The 18436-nt window shown below is 47.3% G+C and overlaps 1 protein-coding gene across 1 annotated transcript in view; it reads right to left on the bottom strand.

Annotated features, from left to right (window-relative positions):
• Nucleotides 1-13376, bottom strand: part of LOC139402493 (dystrophin-like) — a gene marked incomplete at its 3' end in the record, with an annotated part of 98450 nt that extends 85074 nt beyond the window's left edge. The window contains exons 1-5 of the mRNA XM_071146461.1: nt 13236-13376; nt 3605-3817; nt 2636-2749; nt 1033-1188; nt 695-865 (exon numbers count right to left, since the gene is read on the bottom strand). Coding sequence (XP_071002562.1) covers nt 695-865; nt 1033-1188; nt 2636-2749; nt 3605-3817; nt 13236-13262 — 681 coding nt within the window. The remainder of the gene's footprint in view (nt 1-694; nt 866-1032; nt 1189-2635; nt 2750-3604; nt 3818-13235) is intronic.
• Nucleotides 13377-18436: the final 5060 nt, after the last annotated feature.

The raw sequence follows: 18436 nt of genomic DNA, 5'->3' as shown, positions 1-18436 counted from the left end.
GAGAGAGAGAGGGATTGAGAGAGCAGAGATAAAAAGAGATTAAGTGATACAGAGAGCGCAGAGATAGAGAAAGAAAGAAAGGCAGGAGGGAGAGAGAGAGAGATGAAGAGATGCTTATCTTATTGCTCTTTGTTTTAGAAATGCATGACTGCCAACAAAAGTTATTGAGCTTGAATTAAAGAGGATAAAGAGAGGGAGAATGAGGGGGAGAGAGGGAGATGATCCAAGGGAGGGAGGGAGGGAGGGAGGGAGGTGAACAAAGGGAGGGAGGGAGGGAGGGAGGGAGAAGAACAAAGGGAGGGAGGGAGGGAGGGAGGGAGGGAGGGAGGGAGGGAGGGAGGGAGGGAGGGAGGGAGGGAGGGAGGGAGGGAGAAGAACAAAGGGAGGGAGGGAGGGAGGGAGGGAGGGAGGGAGGGAGGGAGGGAGATGAACAACGGGAGGGAGGGAGGGAGGGAGGGAGGGAGGGAGGGAGAAGAACAAAGGGAGGGAGGGTGTTGGGAGGCAGGTCAGTGCTTAGATTAGGGTCAGAGTATGGTTTGGATGAGGGCCCAGGGTTGGCTATAGGGAAGTCTGCCCCCCCCCCCCCCCCCCCCACACACACACTCCCTCCTCCCAACACACACACTCCCTCCTCCCAACACACACACTCCCTCCTCCCAACACACACACTGCCTCCTCCCAACACACACCCTACCTTGAGTTCCTCCACAGCCTTGCGTAGCTCCTCAGGGGTCTGGTAAGTGAAATCTCTCTCCAGATAGTCCTCCTCAGCCTGAGTGATCCACTCCTGCATCTCAGCCATCTCCTTCCTCAGGCTCATGGTCTTGTCCAGACCCCCCTTCAGAGCGGACTTCTTAGCATAGGCCTGGAGACACACACACACCATGAATAGACACACAATAACAACAGATGATGTGTCAGGACAGGGATGGATGGAATCAACGTTTGGGTGGGTACGGTGTGTGTGTGTGTGTGTGTGTGTGTGTGTGTGTGAGTGTGAGTGTGTGTGTGTGTGTGTGTGTGTGTGTGTACCTGTTTGCAGATTATCTCCCACATAGCGTTCAGCTCATCGAGCTCCTTCTGCAGTTGGATGGCGAATGCTGGCTCCGCCTCTGTCTTCAGAGACACGCCCACCTCATTGATGCCGTTCAGACTGGGTTGGATGGTGTGGATGTCATTCACCAGGGCCTAGCCAATCCCAACAGAGACACAGGGGATATGACTAATAGAAATGGATGTGTGACAGAGAGATGTTCACTTGTACTGTATTTACTGAGCTGAATGCCCTATGGTTCATTTACTGGGCTATATGCCCTAGGGCTCATTTACTGAGCTGTATGCCCTAGGGCTCATTTACTGAGCTGTATGCCCTAGGGCTCATTTACTGGCTGTATGCCCTAGGGTTCATTTACTGAGCTGTATGCCCTAGGGCTCATTTACTGAGCTGTATGCCCTAGGGCTCATTTACTGGCTGTATGCCCTAGGGCTCATTTACTGAGCTGTATGCCCTAGGGCTCATTTACTGAGCTGTATGCCCTAGGGCTCATTTACTGAGCTGTATGCCCTAGGGCTCATTTACTGAGCTGTATGCCCTAGGGCTCATTTACTGAGCTGTATGCCCTAGGGCTCATTTACTGGGCTGTATGCCCTAGGGTTCATTTACTGGGCTATATGCCCTAGGGCTCATTTACTGGACTGTATGCCCTAGGGCTCATTTACTGGACTGTATGCCCTAGGGTTCATTTACTGGGCTGTATGCCCTAGGGTTCATTTACTGGGCTGTATGCCCTATGGTTCATTTACTGGGCTGTATGCCCTAGGGCTCATTTACTGAGCTGTATACCCTATGGCTCATATACTGGGCTGTATGCCCTATGGCTCATATACTGGTCTGTATGCACTAGGGTTAATTTACTAGGCTGTATGCCCTAGGGCTCAATTACTGGGCTGTATGCCCTAGGGTTCATTTACTGAGCTGTATGCCCTAGGGTTCATTTACTGGGCTGTATGCCCTAGGGCTCATTTACTGGGCTGTATGCCCTAGGGCTCATTTAAAGGGGTGACGTTTAGAGGTCACAATTCCTCTGCTAAAAATAGAAGGTTCCCAGGGGAGAGTAGGTGAATGACAGGTTGCCAGGTGAGAGAAGGTGAATGACAGGTTGCCAGGGGAGAGAAGGTGAATGACAGGTTGCCAGGGGAGAGAAGGTGAATGACAGGTTGCCAGGTGAGAGAAGGTGAATGACAGGTTGCCAGGGGAGAGAAGGTGAATGACAGGTTGCCAGGTGAGAGAAGGTGAATGACAGGTTGCCAGGGGAGAGAAGGTGAATGACAGGTTGCCAGGTGAGAGAAGGTGAATGACAGGTTGCCAGGTGAGAGAAGGTGAATGACAGGTTGTCAGGTGAGAGAAGGTGAATGACAGGTTGTCAGGTGAGAGAAGGTGAATGACAGGTTGTCAGGTGAGAGAAGGTGAAAGAAGGTTGCCAGGTGAGAGAAGGTGAATGACAGGTTGCCAGGTGAGAGAAGGTGAATGACAGGTTGCCAGGGGAGAGAAGGTGAATGACAGGTTGCCAGGTGAGAGAAGGTGAATGACAGGTTGCCAGGTGAGAGAAGGTGAAAGAAGGTTGCCAGGTCTTACAGTGCACTGCTCCAGCTGTTTCTGCAGGGCCTCTGAGTCCCCCAGCGCTGGCCACTCCTCATTCAGGAACACATCAACATCAGCCATCCACTTCCTCAGAGTCTTCACGTCATTCTGAGAGACACAGACAGATAGGTTGACAGACAGCACAGAACTGACAATGTGCTTAGAGTCATTTATAGCCACACACGCAAACAAAGTTAGAAACATGTCAGCGTCACCCATCCACTTCCTCTGTGTCTTCACATCATTATCCAGACACTGACAGCAAAGACCACATTAATATTGTCCTCTTTACAGTCATTTGCACAGGAACACATGGTACACTCACTCACAGATCTGTCTCTATTTCTTCATCTCTGTCTCTATCTCTATCTCTGTTTCTGTATCTGTCTCTGTCTCTATCTGTCTCTGTCTCTATCGCTGTCTGTGTCTCTATCTCTTCATCTCTGTCTCTATCTCTTCATCTATATCTCTTCATCTCTGTCTCTTCATCTCTGTCTCTATCTCTTCATCTCTGTCTCTATCTCTTCATCTCTGTCTCTATCTCCTCATCTCTGTCTCTATCTCTTCATCTCTGTCTCTATCTCCTCATCTCTGTCTCTATCTCTTCATCTCTGTCTCTATCTCCTCATCTCTGTCTCTATCTCTTCATCTCTGTCTCTATCTCCTCATCTCTGTCTCTATCTCTTCCTCTCTGTCTCTATCTCCTCATCTCTGTCTCTATCTCCTCATCTCTGTCTCTATCTCCTCATCTCTGTCTCTATCATCTCTGTCTCTATCTCCTCATCTCTGTCTCTAGCTCCTCATCTCTGTCTCTATCTCTTCATCTCTGTCTCTATCTCTCCCGCTCTCTCTTCCTTTCCCTATCTCACTCTCCCTCTATTTCGCTCTCTTTCTACTCTCTCTCGCTCCCTCTCTACCTCTCTCTCGCAGCACACCCCCACCCCCCTACAACCCCCACAGTACCTGGAACTGCAGTAATTTAGCCATAAGCTCTGTTATCTTGGTCGCCTGTTCCCCCAGCGTTGAGGACAGGCGTCTCCAGCGAGTCATGATGCTGTCCATCTCTGCCCTGTACTTGTGACTGATCTCTGGAGGGGCCTTCTGAAAAACCTGGTCCACTGTAGACGTCAGGTAGTCCACCTCACTCTGGTGCTCTGCAAGCGCAACCTGCATTACCTGTGGGGAAGGACATGGAGATGGTTGTACTCAATACAGGGTGAATCCCAACTTTCACATTTTCACTGAAGTCTCTTATTGATATCAATGTATGATTAAGCGAAAATGTTAGTTATGATTTGGCCAGATGAGGACTTTTTAGCAGGATAGTTCATTTAATTCCATGGACGCTAGCCACCCAGAGGGGGCACTGACGGGAAGATGAATATGTTAGTTTTATTGGGGGGGGGCACAGAAAGAAATCCCCCGTGTTTTTTTTCTTTCATTTTTGGTCCATGGAGGTTCATGCAAACCAGAGGCAGCTGAAGAGTAGCTTCGATGACTATATGTGAAGTCCAAATTGGACCCCTAGCCCCTCTGCACTCTCTGTCTAGGGAGAAGGGACTGGTGACCCCTAGCCCCTCTGCCCTCTCTGTCTAGGGAGAAGTGCCTGGTGACCCCTAGCCCCTCTGCCCTCTCTGTCTAGGGAGAAGTGCCTGGTGACCCCTAGCCCCTCTGCCCTCTCTGTCTAGGGAGAAGGGACTGGTGACCCCTAGCCCCTCTGCCCTCTCTGTCTAGGGAGAAGTGCCTGGTGACCCCTAGCCCCTCTGCCCTCTCTGTCTAGGGAGAAGTGCCTGGCCCTGACCTGGTGACCCCTAGCCCCTCTGCCCTCTCTGTCTAGGGAGAAGTGCCTGGTGACCCCTAGCTCCTCTGCCCTCTCTGTCTAGGGAGAAGGGACTGGTGACCCCTAGCTCCTCTGCCCTCTCTGTCTAGGGAGAAGTGCCTGGTGACCTCTAGCTCCTCTGCCCTCTCTGTCTAGGGAGAAGGGCCTGGTGACCTCTAGCTCCTCTGCCCTCTCTGTCTAGGGAGAAGGGCCTGGTGACCCCTAGCTCCTCTGCCCTCTCTGTCTAGGGAGAAGTGCCTGGTGACCCCTAGCTCCTCTGCCCTCTCTGTCTAGGGAGAAGGGCCTGGTGACCCCTAGCTCCTCTGCCCTCTCTGTCTAGGGAGAAGGGCCTGGTGACCCCTAGCTCCTCTGCCCTCTCTGTCTAGGGAGAAGGGCCTGGTGACCTCTAGCCCCTCTGCCCTCTCTGTCTAGGGAGAAGTGCCTGGTGACCTCTAGCCCCTCTGCCCTCTCTGTCTAGGGAGAAGGGCCTGGTGACCTCTAGCCCCTCTGCCCTCTCTGTCTAGGGAGAAGGGCCTGGTGATCTCTAGCTCCTCTGCCCTCTCTGTCTAGGGAGAAGGGACTGGTGATCTCTAGCCCCTCTGCCCTCTCTGTCTAGGGAGAAGGGCCTGGTGATCTCTAGCTCCTCTGCCCTCTCTGTCTAGGGAGAAGGGCCTGGTGATCTCTAGCCCCTCTGCCCTCTCTGTCTAGGGAGAAGGGCCTGGTGATCTCTAGCCCCTCTGCCCTCTCTGTCTAGGGAGAAGGGCCTGGTGATCTCTAGCCCCTCTGCCCTCTCTGTCTAGGGAGAAGGGACTGGTGATCTCTAGCCCCTCTGCCCTCTCTGTCTAGGGAGAAGGGCCTGGTGATCTCTAGCCCCTCTGCCCTCTCTGTCTAGGGAGAAGGGACTGGTGACCCCTAGCTCCTCTGCCCTCTCTGTCTAGGGAGAAGGGCCTGGTGACCTCTAGCTCCTCTGCCCTCTCTGTCTAGGGAGAAGGGCCTGGTGACCTCTAGCTCCTCTGCCCTCTCTGTCTAGGGAGAAATTCCTGGTGACCCCTAGCTCCTCTGCCCTCTCTGTCTAGGGAGAAGGGCCTGGTGACCTCTAGCCCCTCTGCCCTCTCTGTCTAGGGAGAAGGGCCTGGTGATCTCTAGCCCCTCTGCCCTCTCTGTCTAGGGAGAAGGGCCTGGTGATCCTAGCTCCTCTGCCCTCTCTGTCTAGGGAGAAGGGCCTGGTGATCTCTAGCCCCTCTGCCCTCTCTGTCTAGGGAGAAGGGCCTGGTGACCCCTAGCCCCTCTGCCCTCTCTGTCTAGGGAGAAGGGCCTGGTGATCTCTAGCCCCTCTGCCCTCTCTGTCTAGGGAGAAGGGCCTGGTGATCTCTAGCCCCTCTGCCCTCTCTGTCTAGGGAGAAGGGCCTGGTGATCCTAGCTGCCCTCTCTGTCTAGGGAGAACGGCCTGGTGATCTCTGCCCCTCTGCCCTCTCTGTCTAGGGAGAAGGGCCTGGTGAGCCTAGCCCCTCTGCCCTCTCTGTCTATGGAGAAGGGACTGGTGACCCCTAGCCCCTCTGCCCTCTCTGTCTAGGGAGAAGGGCCTGGTGACCTAGCCCCTCTGCCCTCTCTGTCTAGGGAGAAGGGCCTGGTGATCTCTAGCCCCTCTGCCCTCTCTGTCTAGGGAGAAGGGCCTGGTGATCTCTAGCCCCTCTGCCCTCTCTGTCTAGGGAGAAGGGCCTGGTGATCTCTAGCTCCTCTGCCCTCTCTGTCTAGGGAGAAGGGCCTGGTGACCTCTAGCTCATCTGCCCTCTCTGTCTAGGGAGAAGTTCCTGGTGACCCCTAGTTCCTCTGCCCTCTCTGTCTAGGGAGAAGGGCCTGGTGATCTCTAGCCCTTCTGCCCTCTCTGTCTAGGGAGAAGTTCCTGGTGACCCCTAGCTCCTCTGCCCTCTCTGTCTAGGGAGAAGGGCCTGGTGACCCCTAGCCCCTCTGCCCTCTCTGTCTAGGGAGAACGGCCTGGTGACCCCTAGCCCCTCTGCCCTCTCTGTCTAGGGAGAACGGCCTGGTGACCTCTGCCCTCTCTGTCTAGGGAGAACGGCCTGGTGACCTCTGACCTCTCTGTCTAGGGAGAACGGCCTGGTGACCTCTGACCTCTCTGTCTAGGGAGAACGGCCTGGTGACCTCTGACCTCTCTGTCTAGGGAGAACGGCCTGGTGACCTCTGCCCTCTCTGTCTAGGGAGAACGGCCTGGTGACCTCTGACCTCTCTGTCTATGGAGAAGGGCCTGGTGACCTCTGACCTCTCTGTCTAGGGAGAACGGCCTATCGGTCAATTGTAGATATGGGACTTTTTTATTAAGGACTTTTTAGAGCACAGAAAGTTCAGTGTTGGCTACCAGGTTAATGGGCTACCAGGTTACCAGGTTAATGGGCTACCAGGTTACCAGGCTACCAGGTTAATGGTAACCAGAGGCTGATGAAGACAGATGAATAATCAAAATATGTACGTTAGAACTGTCTGGGAATCAGCCAAGACAAGTAGGCTAGAAAATCATGACAACTTGAGTGGATTTACCCTTTAACAAACAAACACCAGATAACATTATTATTCATTCTAGGTGTGATGATGTGAAAACAATCAATGATCAAACAAAACACACACACAACATTAGTTTGACTGTTTAGCCAATAAGGGGCAGTATCCCCTCCCTCTCCATCCAGTCGGGTCAATACTAAGGCTCCCTAATGACGCTATGAGATATAACGGCCTCAGGGTAAATGTCTCCAGGAGAATCACAGGACAGAGAGAAGAGACAGGTGTTCATCTCCAGGTTTCTGACAGTCATCATTGCCAGTGGTGGTAGGTAGCCGCTCTGGGTCTGTGTGGTTAAGACCTGAAGTTTAAAAAGATGTCTAGAAGCAGACAGAGACATCAACGTGTGGGCCTATAGACATTTTCTCTCTGGGGAGGGATCAAGTTGTTTAGTATTGGCGTGAACGCCTTTATATCCATCGTAATGAGAGATATTGATATTATGTTTATTATAATATCCAAGAACAGTAACTGAGGACAAGCTTAGAACAAATGTATCGTAAGCATGATAATATTTTAGCTAATTACTATGCCTGAGATGTTCTACTGACTACCCCTAGACAGCACGGAGGAGGGAGAAGATTCCACCCTGCTGCCCTGTGAGGTAGAACATCCTAACTAAGATTCCACCCTGCTGCCCTGTGAGGTAGAACATCCTAACTAAGATTCCACCCTGCTGCCCTGTGAGGAAGAACATCCTAACTAAGATTCCACCCTGCTGCCCTGTGAGGTAGAACATCCTAACTAAGATTCCACCCTGCTGCCCTGTGAGGAAGAACATCCTAACTAAGATTCCACCCTGCTGCCCTGTGAGGTAGAACATCCTAACTAAGATTCTACCCTGCTGCCCTGTGAGGAAGAACATCCTAACTAAGATTCCACCCTGCTGCCCTGTGAGGTAGAACATCCTAACTAAGATTCCATCCTGCTGCCCTGTGAGGAAGAACATCCTAACTAAGATTCCACCCTGCTGCCCTGTGAGGTAGAACATCCTAACTAAGATTCTACCCTGCTGCCCTGTGAGGAAGAACATCCTAACTAAGATTCCACCCTGCTGCCCTGTGAGGTAGAACATCCTAACTAAGATTCTACCCTGCTGCCCTGTGAGGAAGAACATCCTAACTAAGATTCCACCCTGCTGCCCTGTGAGGTAGAACATCCTAACTAAGATTCCATCCTGCTGCCCTGTGAGGAAGAACATCCTAACTAAGATTCCATCCTGCTGCCCTGTGAGGAAGATCATCCTAACTAAGATTCCACCCTGCTGCCCTGTGAGGTAGAACATCCTAACTAAGATTCCACCCTGCTGCCCTGTGAGGAAAACATCCTAACTGAGATTCCACCCGGCTGCCCTGTGAGGTATAACATCCTAACTAAGATTCCACCCTGCTGCCCTGTGAGGTAGAACATCCTAACTAAGATTCCACCCTGCTGCCCTGTGAGGAAGAACATCCTAACTAAGATTCCACCCTGCTGCCCTGTGAGGTAGAACATCCTAACTAAGATTCCACCCTGCTGCCCTGTGAGGTAGAACATCCTAACTAAGATTCTACCCTGCTGCCCTGTGAGGAAGAACATCCTAACTAAGATTCCACCCTGCTGCCCTGTGAGGTAGAACATCCTAACTAAGATTCTACCCTGCTGCCCTGTGAGGAAGAACATCCTAACTAAGATTCCACCCTGCTGCCCTATGAGGTAGAACATCCTAACTAAGATTCCATCCTGCTGCCCTGTGAGGAAGAACATCCTAACTAAGATTCCACCCTGCTGCCCTGTGAGGTAGAACATCCTAACTAAGATTCTACCCTGCTGCCCTGTGAGGAAGAACATCCTAACTAAGATTCCACCCTGCTGCCCTGTGAGGTAGAACATCCTAACTAAGATTCTACCCTGCTGCCCTGTGAGGAAGAACATCCTAACTAAGATTCCACCCTGCTGCCCTGTGAGGTAGAACATCCTAACTAAGATTCCATCCTGCTGCCCTGTGAGGAAGAACATCCTAACTAAGATTCCATCCTGCTGCCCTGTGAGGAAGAACATCCTAACTAAGATTCCACCCTGCTGCCCTGTGAGGTAGAACATCCTAACTAAGATTCCACCCTGCTGCCCTGTGAGGAAAACATCCTAACTGAGATTCCACCCGGCTGCCCTGTGAGGTATAACATCCTAACTAAGATTCCACCCTGCTGCCCTGTGAGGTAGAACATCCTAACTAAGATTCCATCCTGCTGCCCTGTGAGGTAGAACATCCTAACTAAGATTCCATCCTGCTGCCCTGTGAGGAAAACATCCTAACTGAGATTCCATCCTGCTGCCCTGTGAGGAAGAACATCCTAACTAAGATTCCACCCTGCTGCCCTGTGAGGTAGAACATCCTAACTAAGATTCCACCCTGCTGCCCTGTGAGGTAGAACATCTTAACTAAGATTCCACCCTGCTGCCCTGTGAGGTAGAACATCCTAACTAAGATTCCACCCTGCTGCCCTGTGAGGAAAACATCCTAACTAAGATTCCACCCTGCTGCCCTGTGAGGTAGAACATCCTAACTAAGATTCCATCCTGCTGCCCTGTGAGGAAGAACATCCTAACTAAGATTCCATCCTGCTGCCCTGTGAGGAAGAACATCCTAACTAAGATTCCATCCTGCTGCCTTGTGAGGAAGAACATCCTAACTAAGATTCCACCCTGCTGCCCTGTGAGGTAGAACAACCTAACTAAGATTCCACCCTGCTGCCCTGTGAGGAAGAACATCCTAACTAAGATTCCACCCTGCTGCTCTGTGAGGTAGAACATCCTAACTAAGATTCCACCCTGCTGCCCTGTGAGGTAGAACATCCTAACTAAGATTCCACCCTGCTGCCCTGTGAGGTAGAACATCCTAACTAAGATTCCACCCTGCTGCCCTGTGAGGAAAACATCCTAACTGAGATTCCACCCGGCTGCCCTGTGAGGTATAACATCCTAACTAAGATTCCACCCTGCTGCCCTGTGAGGTAGAACATCCTAACTAAGATTCCATCCTGCTGCCCTGTGAGGTAGAACATCCTAACTAAGATTCCATCCTGCTGCCCTGTGAGGAAAACATCCTAACTGAGATTTCATCCTGTTGCCCTGTGAGGAAGAACATCCTAACTAAGATTCCACCCTGCTGCCCTGTGAGGTAGAACATCCTAACTAAGATTCCACCCTGCTGCCCTGTGAGGTAGAACATCCTAACTAAGATTTCACCCTGCTGCCCTGTGAGGTAGAACATCCTAACTAAGATTCCACCCTGCTGCCCTGTGAGGTAGAACATCCTAACTAAGATTCCACCCTGCTGCCCTGTGAGGTAGAACATCCTAACTAAGATTCCATCCTGCTGCCCTGTGAGGAAAACATCCTAACTAAGATTCCACCCTGCTGCCCTGTGAGGTATAACATCCTAACTAAGATTTCACCCTGCTGCCCTGTGAGGTAGAACATCCTAACTAAGATTCCATCCTGCTGCCTTGTGAGGAAGAACATCCTAACTAAGATTCCACCCTGCTGCCCTGTGAGGTAGAACATCCTAACTAAGATTCTATCCTGCTGCCCTGTGAGGTAGAACATCCTAACTAAGATTCCACCCTGCTGCCCTGTGAGGAAAACATCCTAACTAAGATTCCACCCTGCTGCCCTGTGAGGTAGAACATCCTAACTAAGATTCCACCCTGCTGCCCTGTGAGGTAGAACATCCTAACTAAGATTCCACCCTGCTGCCCTGTGAGGTAGAACATCCTAACTAAGATTCCATCCTGCTGCCCTGTGAGGAAAACATCCTAACTAAGATTCCACCCTGCTGCCCTGTGAGGTATAACATCCTAACTAAGATGTCACCCTGCTGCCCTGTGAGGTAGAACATCCTAACTAAGATTCCATCCTGCTGCCTTGTGAGGAAGAACATCCTAACTAAGATTCCACCCTGCTGCCCTGTGAGGTAGAACATCCTAACTAAGATTCTATCCTGCTGCCCTGTGAGGTAGAACATCCTAACTAAGATTCCACCCTGCTGCCCTGTGAGGAAAACATCCTAACTAAGATTCCACCCTGCTGCCCTGTGAGGTAGAACATCCTAACTAAGATTCCACCCTGCTGCCCTGTGAGGAAAACATCCTAACTAAGATTCCACCCTGCTGCCCTGTGAGGTAGAACATCCTAACTAAGATTCCACCCTGCTGCCCTGTGAGGAAAACATCCTAACTAAGATTCCACCCTGCTGCCCTGTGAGGTAGAACATCCTAACTAAGATTCCACCCTGCTGCCTTGTGAGGAAGAACATCCTAACAATGATTCAACCCTGATGCCCTGTGAGGTAGAACATCCTACTGTACCTACAGTGCCTTGCAAATGTATTCATCCCCCCTGGCATTTTCCCTATTTTGGATTTCATGTAACGGACAAACACAAAATAGTCCAAATTGGTGAAAAAAGTTATTTGTTTCAAAGAATTCTAAAATATAAAAAACAGAAAAGGTCAGATGAGACTAAAATTGAGCTTTTTGACCATCAAGGAAAATGCTATGTCTGGCGCAAACCCAACACCTCCCATCACCCCGAGAATACCATCCCCACAGTGAAGCATGGTGGTGGCAGCATCATGCTGTGGGGATGTCTTTCATCATCTGGAAGACTGAAACAGGTTTCACTCAAGAATTTCCCTGTATTTAGCGCCAGGCATTGGGGCGGCAGGGTTGGACTAGTAACCGGAAGGTTGCAAGTTCAAATCCCAGAGCTGACAAGGTACAAATCTGTCGTTCTGCCCCTGAACAGGCAGTTAACCCACTGTTCCTAGGCCATCATTGAAAATAATAATTTGTTCTTAACTGACTTGCCTAGTTAAATAAAGGTACAATTTATTTTTATTTTTAAATAGAGACATACCCCAAGAGACTTGCAGCTGTAATTCCTGCAAAAGTTTTTTTTTGGAAGGGGTGAATACATGCTCAAGTTTTCTGTTTTTTTTTGTTGTCTTATTTCTTGTTTGTTTCACAATAAAAAATATGTTGCATCTTCAAAGTGGTAGGGATGTTGTGTAAACCAAATGATACAACCCCCCCCCCCCCCCCCAAAAAAAATATATTTTAATTCCAGGTTGTCAGGCAACAAAATACAAGGGGGGTGAACCACTGCGCAAGCCACTGTATCTCAGGTTAAACTGATCTGACCTTGGATTTAAAGTCTCAGAGAACATCCATTTAGCACCAGAACTTAATAAAAACAACAACAAGGCCATAAAAAGTCTTAGTGTTTTTACGGGGTGATTCATTTTGTCACAATAACAAGGTGAAATGAGTCTTCAGTGTGTCCCAAAATGGAACCCTAATCCTTATGAAGTGCACTAATTTTGACCAGAGCCTACATCAAAAGTAGTGCATTACATAGTGAACAGGGTGCCATTTGGGACACAGATTTAGTCCGTGCTGTGTGGCAGTAACCCTGGCACATCCATAGATAGAGAGATGGAAAAACACACTGATTTGATCCTCTGGGTTTTCCTCTGTCGTCAATAACATTTCTCCATTTCTCATAATTGCAGTGAGGCGCTGCTCTGCTCTGTTAGTGCTCTCTGAATGTAAAGCAGCAGAGAGAACAACTATTTATCCTGGCAGCCCTGCTGGCATCTCCTCATCAAGGGTTACTGCACTTTCACTGAACTAGATCATCATGTGAAGCAGCCTCTTGTTTCTGCTCTTGTCTTGACTGTTAATACGTTGATTCAGTACGCGGGCTGTTCAACTACGTTGCATTAACAGTGTGAAAGCAGAAATTGTTACGGGTGTTTTGTGGCAGAATCCTCATTATAAAACAGCCAGACACACACCGAACCAGTCAGCCAGACACACACCCAACCAGGCAGCCAGACACACAGCCAACCAGTCAGCCAGACACACAGCCAACCAGTCAGACAGACACACAGCCAACCAGTCAGCCAGACACACAGCCAACCAGTCAGCCAGACACACAGCCAACCAGTCAGCCAGACACACAGCCAACCAGTCAGCCAGACACACAGCCAACCAGTCAGCCAGACACACAGCCAACCAGTCAGCCAGACACACACCCAACCAGTCAGCCAGACACACAGCCAACCAGTCAGCCAGACACACAGCCAACCAGTCAGCCAGACAGACAGCCAACCAGTCAGCCAGACACACAGCCAACCAGACATCCAGGGCGGTTCAGTACCTTGACATCCTTCAGTCTCCCCTCCATGGTAGGGTATTCAGTGACGGCTGTAGAGGGGATGGCTAGCCTCGCCTCACACTGCTGTAACCAGGCCAACAGAGTAAATACTGTCTCCTTATAGAGTACTGGAGGAAGGCTCTCCTGAACTGGAGGGAGAGATACAATAATGGTTAGGGGATGGAGCCTGCTGTCAGACTCTACCACTTCACTATAATATACTATATACTCTACCACTTCACTATAATATACTATATACTCTACCACTTCACTATGGTATACTATATACTCTATCACTTCACTATAATATACTATATACTCTACCACTTCACTATAATAAACTATATACTCTACCATTTCACTATAATATACTATATACTCTACCACTTCACTATAATATACTATATACTCTACCACTTCACTATAATATACTATATACTCTACCACTTCACTATAATATACTATATACTCTACCACTTCACTATAATATACTATATACTCTACCACTTCACTATGGTATACTATATACTCTACCACTTCACTATAATATACTATATACTCTACCACTTCACCATGATATACTATATACTCTACCACTTCACTATGATATACTATATACTCTACCACTTCACTATAATATACTATATACTCTACTACTTCACTATGATATACTATATACTCTACCACTTCACTATAATATACTATATACTCTACCACTTCACTATAATATACTATATCCTCACAGTCCTTCTGGTCTGCTGTCAGGCTCTACCACTTCACTATGATATACTATATACTCTACCACTTCACTATGATATACTATATACTCTACCACTTCACTATAATATACTATATACTCTACCACTTCACTATAATATACTATATCCTCACAGCCCTTCTGGTCTGCTGTCAGACTATACCACTTCACTATAATATACTATATACTCTACCACTTCACTGTACTATACTATATACTCTACCACTTCACTATAATATACTATATACTCTACCACTTCACTATATATACTATATACTCTACCATTTCACTATAATATACTATATACTCTACCACTTCACTATAATATACTATATACTCACAGCCCTTCTGGTCTGCTGTCAGACTCTAAAACTTCACTATAATATACTATATACTGACAGCCCTTCTGGTCTGCTGTCAGACTCTACCACTTCACTATGATATACTATATACTCTACCACTTCACTATAATATACTATATACTGACAGCCCTTCTGGTCTGCTGTCAGACTCTACCACTTCACTATGATATACTATATACTCTACCACTTCACTATAATATACTATATACTCACAGCCCTTCTGGCCTGCTGTCAGACTCTACCACTTCACTATAATATACTATATCCTCTACCACTTCACTATAATATACTATATACTCACAGCCCTTCTGGCCTGCTGTCAGACTCTACCACTTCACTATAATATACTATATACTCTACCACTTCACTATAATATACTATATACTCTACCACTTCACTATATATACTATATACTCTACCACTTCACTATAATATACTATATACTCTACCACTTCACTATAATATACTATATACTCACAGCCCTTCTGGTCTGCTGTCAGACTCTACCACTTCACTATAATATACTATATCCTCTACCACTTCACTATGATATACTATATACTCTACCACTTCACTATATATACTATATACTCTACCACTTCACTATAATATACTATATACTATACCACTTCACTATAACATACTATATACTCTACCACTTCACTATAATATACTATATACTCACAGCCCTTCTGGCCTGCTGTCAGACTCTACCACTTCACTATAATATACTATATACTCTACCACTTCACTATAATATCCTATAGACGCTACCACTTCACTATGATATACTATATACTCTACCACTTCACTATAATATACTATATACTCACAGCCCTTCTGGTCTGCTGACAGACTCTACCATTTCACTATAATATACTATATCCTCTACCACTTCACTATGATATACCATATACTCTACCACTTCACCATGATATACTATATCCTCTACTGCTTCACTATGGTATACTATATACTCTACCACTTCACTATATATACTATATACTCTACCACTTCACTATAATATACTATATACTCTACCACTTCACTATAATATACTATATCCTCTACTGCTTCACTATGATATACTATATACTCTACCACTTCACTATAATATACTATATACTCTACCACTTCACTATAATATACTATATACTCTACCACTTCACTATAATATACTATATACTCTACCACTTCACTATAATATACTATATACTCTACCACTTCACTATAATATACTATATACTCTACCACTTCACTATAATATACTATATACTCTACCACTTCACTATAATATACTATATACTGACAGCACTTCTGGCCTGCTGTCAGGCTCTACCACTTCACTATGATATACTATATACTCTACCACTTCACTATAATATACTATATACTCACAGCCCTTCTGGCCTGCTGTCAGGCTCTACCACTTCACTATGATATACTATATACTCTACCACTTCACTATAATATACTATATACTCACAGCCCTTCTGGTCTGCTGTCAGACTCTACCACTTCACTATAATATACTATATACTCACAGCCCTTCTGGCCTGCTGTCTGACTCTACCACTTCACTATGATATACTATAGACTCTACCACTTCACTATAATATACTATATACTCTACCACTTCACTATGATATACTATATACTCTACCACTTCACTATAATATACTATATACTCTACCACTTCACTATGATATACTATATACTCACAGCCCTTCTGGCCTGCTGTCTGACTCTACCACTTCACTATGATATACTATAGACTCTACCACTTCACTATAATATACTATATACTCTACCACTTCACTATGATATACTATATACTCTACCACTTCACTATGATATACTATAGACTCTACCACTTCACTATAATATACTATATACTCTACCACTTCACTATGATATACTATATACTCTACCACTTCACTATAATATACTATATACTCTACCACTTCACTATGATATACTATATACTCACAGCACTTCTGGCCTATTGTCTGACTCTACCACTTCACTATAATATACTATAGACTCTACCACTTTACTATAATATACTATATACTCTACCACTTCACTATAATATACTATATACTCACAGCCCTTCTGGTCTGCTGTCTGACAGTCTGCCAAATCTATATTACCCTCTCCCTGTCTGACTGCCTGACAAATCTATATTACCCTCTCCCTGTCTGACTGCCTGCCAAATCTATATTACCCTCTCCCTGTCTGACTGTCTGACAAATCTATATTACCCTCTCCCTGTCTGACTGTCTGACAAATCTATATTACCCTCTCCCTGTCTGACTGTCTGACAAATCTATATTACCCTCTCCCTGTCTGACTGTCTGACAAATCTATATTACCCTCTCCCTGTCTGACTGTCTGACAAATCTATATTACCCTCTCCCTGTCTGACTGTCTGACAAATCTATATTACCCTCTCCCTGTCTGACTGTCTGACAAATCTATATTACCCTCTCCCTGTCTGACTGTCTGCCAAATCTATATTACCCTCTCCCTGTCTGACTGCCTGCCAAATCTATATTACCCTCTCCCTGTCTGACTGCCTGCCAAATCTATATTACCCTCTCCCTGTCTGACTGTCTGACAAATCTATATTACCCTCTCCCTGTCTGACTGTCTGACAAATCTATATTACCCTCTCCCTGTCTGACTGCCTGCCAAATCTATATTACCCTCTCCCTGTCTGACTGTCTGACAAATCTATATTACCCTCTCCCTGTCTGACTGCCTGCCAAATCTATATTACCCTCTCCCTGTCTGACTGTCTGACAAATCTATATTACCCTCTCCCTGTCTGACTGTCTGACAAATCTATATTACCCTCTCCCTGTCTGACTGTCTGACAAATCTATATTACCCTCTCCCTGTCTGACTGCCTGCCAAATCTATATTACCCTCTCCCTGTCTGACTGTCTGACAAATCTATATTACCCTCTCCCTGTCTGACTGTCTGACAAATCTATATTACCCTCTCCCTGTCTGACTGTCTGACAAATCTATATTACCCTCTCCCTGTCTGACTGTCTGACAAATCTATATTACCCTCTCCCTGTCTGACTGTCTGACAAATCTATATTACCCTCTCCCTGTCTGACTGTCTGACAAATCTATATTACCCTCTCCCTGTCTGACTGTCTGCCAAATCTATATTACCCTCTCCCTGTCTGACTGCCTGCCAAATCTATATTACCCTCTCCCTGTCTGACTGCCTGCCAAATCTATATTACCCTCTCCCTGTCTGACTGTCTACCCACACTATATTATTCTCTACCTGTCTGCGGTCTGTCCACACTGCATTATCCTTTTCTATCTGACTGTCTGGGGTCTGTCCACACTGCATTATCCTCTCCCTGTCTGCCCACACTGCATTATCCTCTCCGTCTGACTGTCTGGGGGTCTGTCCACTCTGCATTATCCTCTCCATGTCTGGGGGTCTGCCCACTCTACATGATCCTCTCCCTGTCTGGGGGTCTGCCCACTCTACATTATCCTCTCCCTGTCTGGGGGTCTGCCCACCCTGCATTATCCTTTCTGTCTGACTGTCTGGGGGTATGTCCACTCTACATTATCCTCTCCATGTCTGGGGGTCTGCCCACTCTACATTATCCTCTCCATGTATGGGGGTCTGTCCACTCTACATTATCCTCTCCTTGTCTGGGGGGTCTGCCCACTCTACATTATCCTCTCCTTGTCTGAGGGGTCTGTCCACTCTACATTATCCTCTCCTTGTCTGGGGGGTCTGCCCACTCTACATTATCCTCTCCTTGTCTGGGGGGTCTGTCCACTCTACATTATCCTCTCCTTGTCTGGGGGGTCTGTCCACTCTACATTATCCTCTCCTTGTCTGGGGGGTCTGTCCACTCTACATTATCCTCTCCATGTATGGTGGTCTGCCCACTCTACATTATCCTCTCTGTCTGACTGTCTGGGGGTATGTCCACTCTACATTATCCTCTCCATGTATGGTGGTCTGCCCACTCTACATTATCCTCTCCTTGTCTGGGGGGTCTGTCCACTCTACATTATCCTCTCCTTGTCTGGGGGGTCTG

This window comes from Oncorhynchus clarkii, unplaced genomic scaffold (assembly GCF_045791955.1).
Source record: "Oncorhynchus clarkii lewisi isolate Uvic-CL-2024 unplaced genomic scaffold, UVic_Ocla_1.0 unplaced_contig_8889_pilon_pilon, whole genome shotgun sequence".
NCBI classification, from domain to species: Eukaryota; Metazoa; Chordata; class Actinopteri; order Salmoniformes; family Salmonidae; genus Oncorhynchus; species Oncorhynchus clarkii.
The sequence above is the reverse complement of the archived record's forward strand: the minus strand, read 5'-3'. Positions and strand labels throughout refer to the sequence as shown.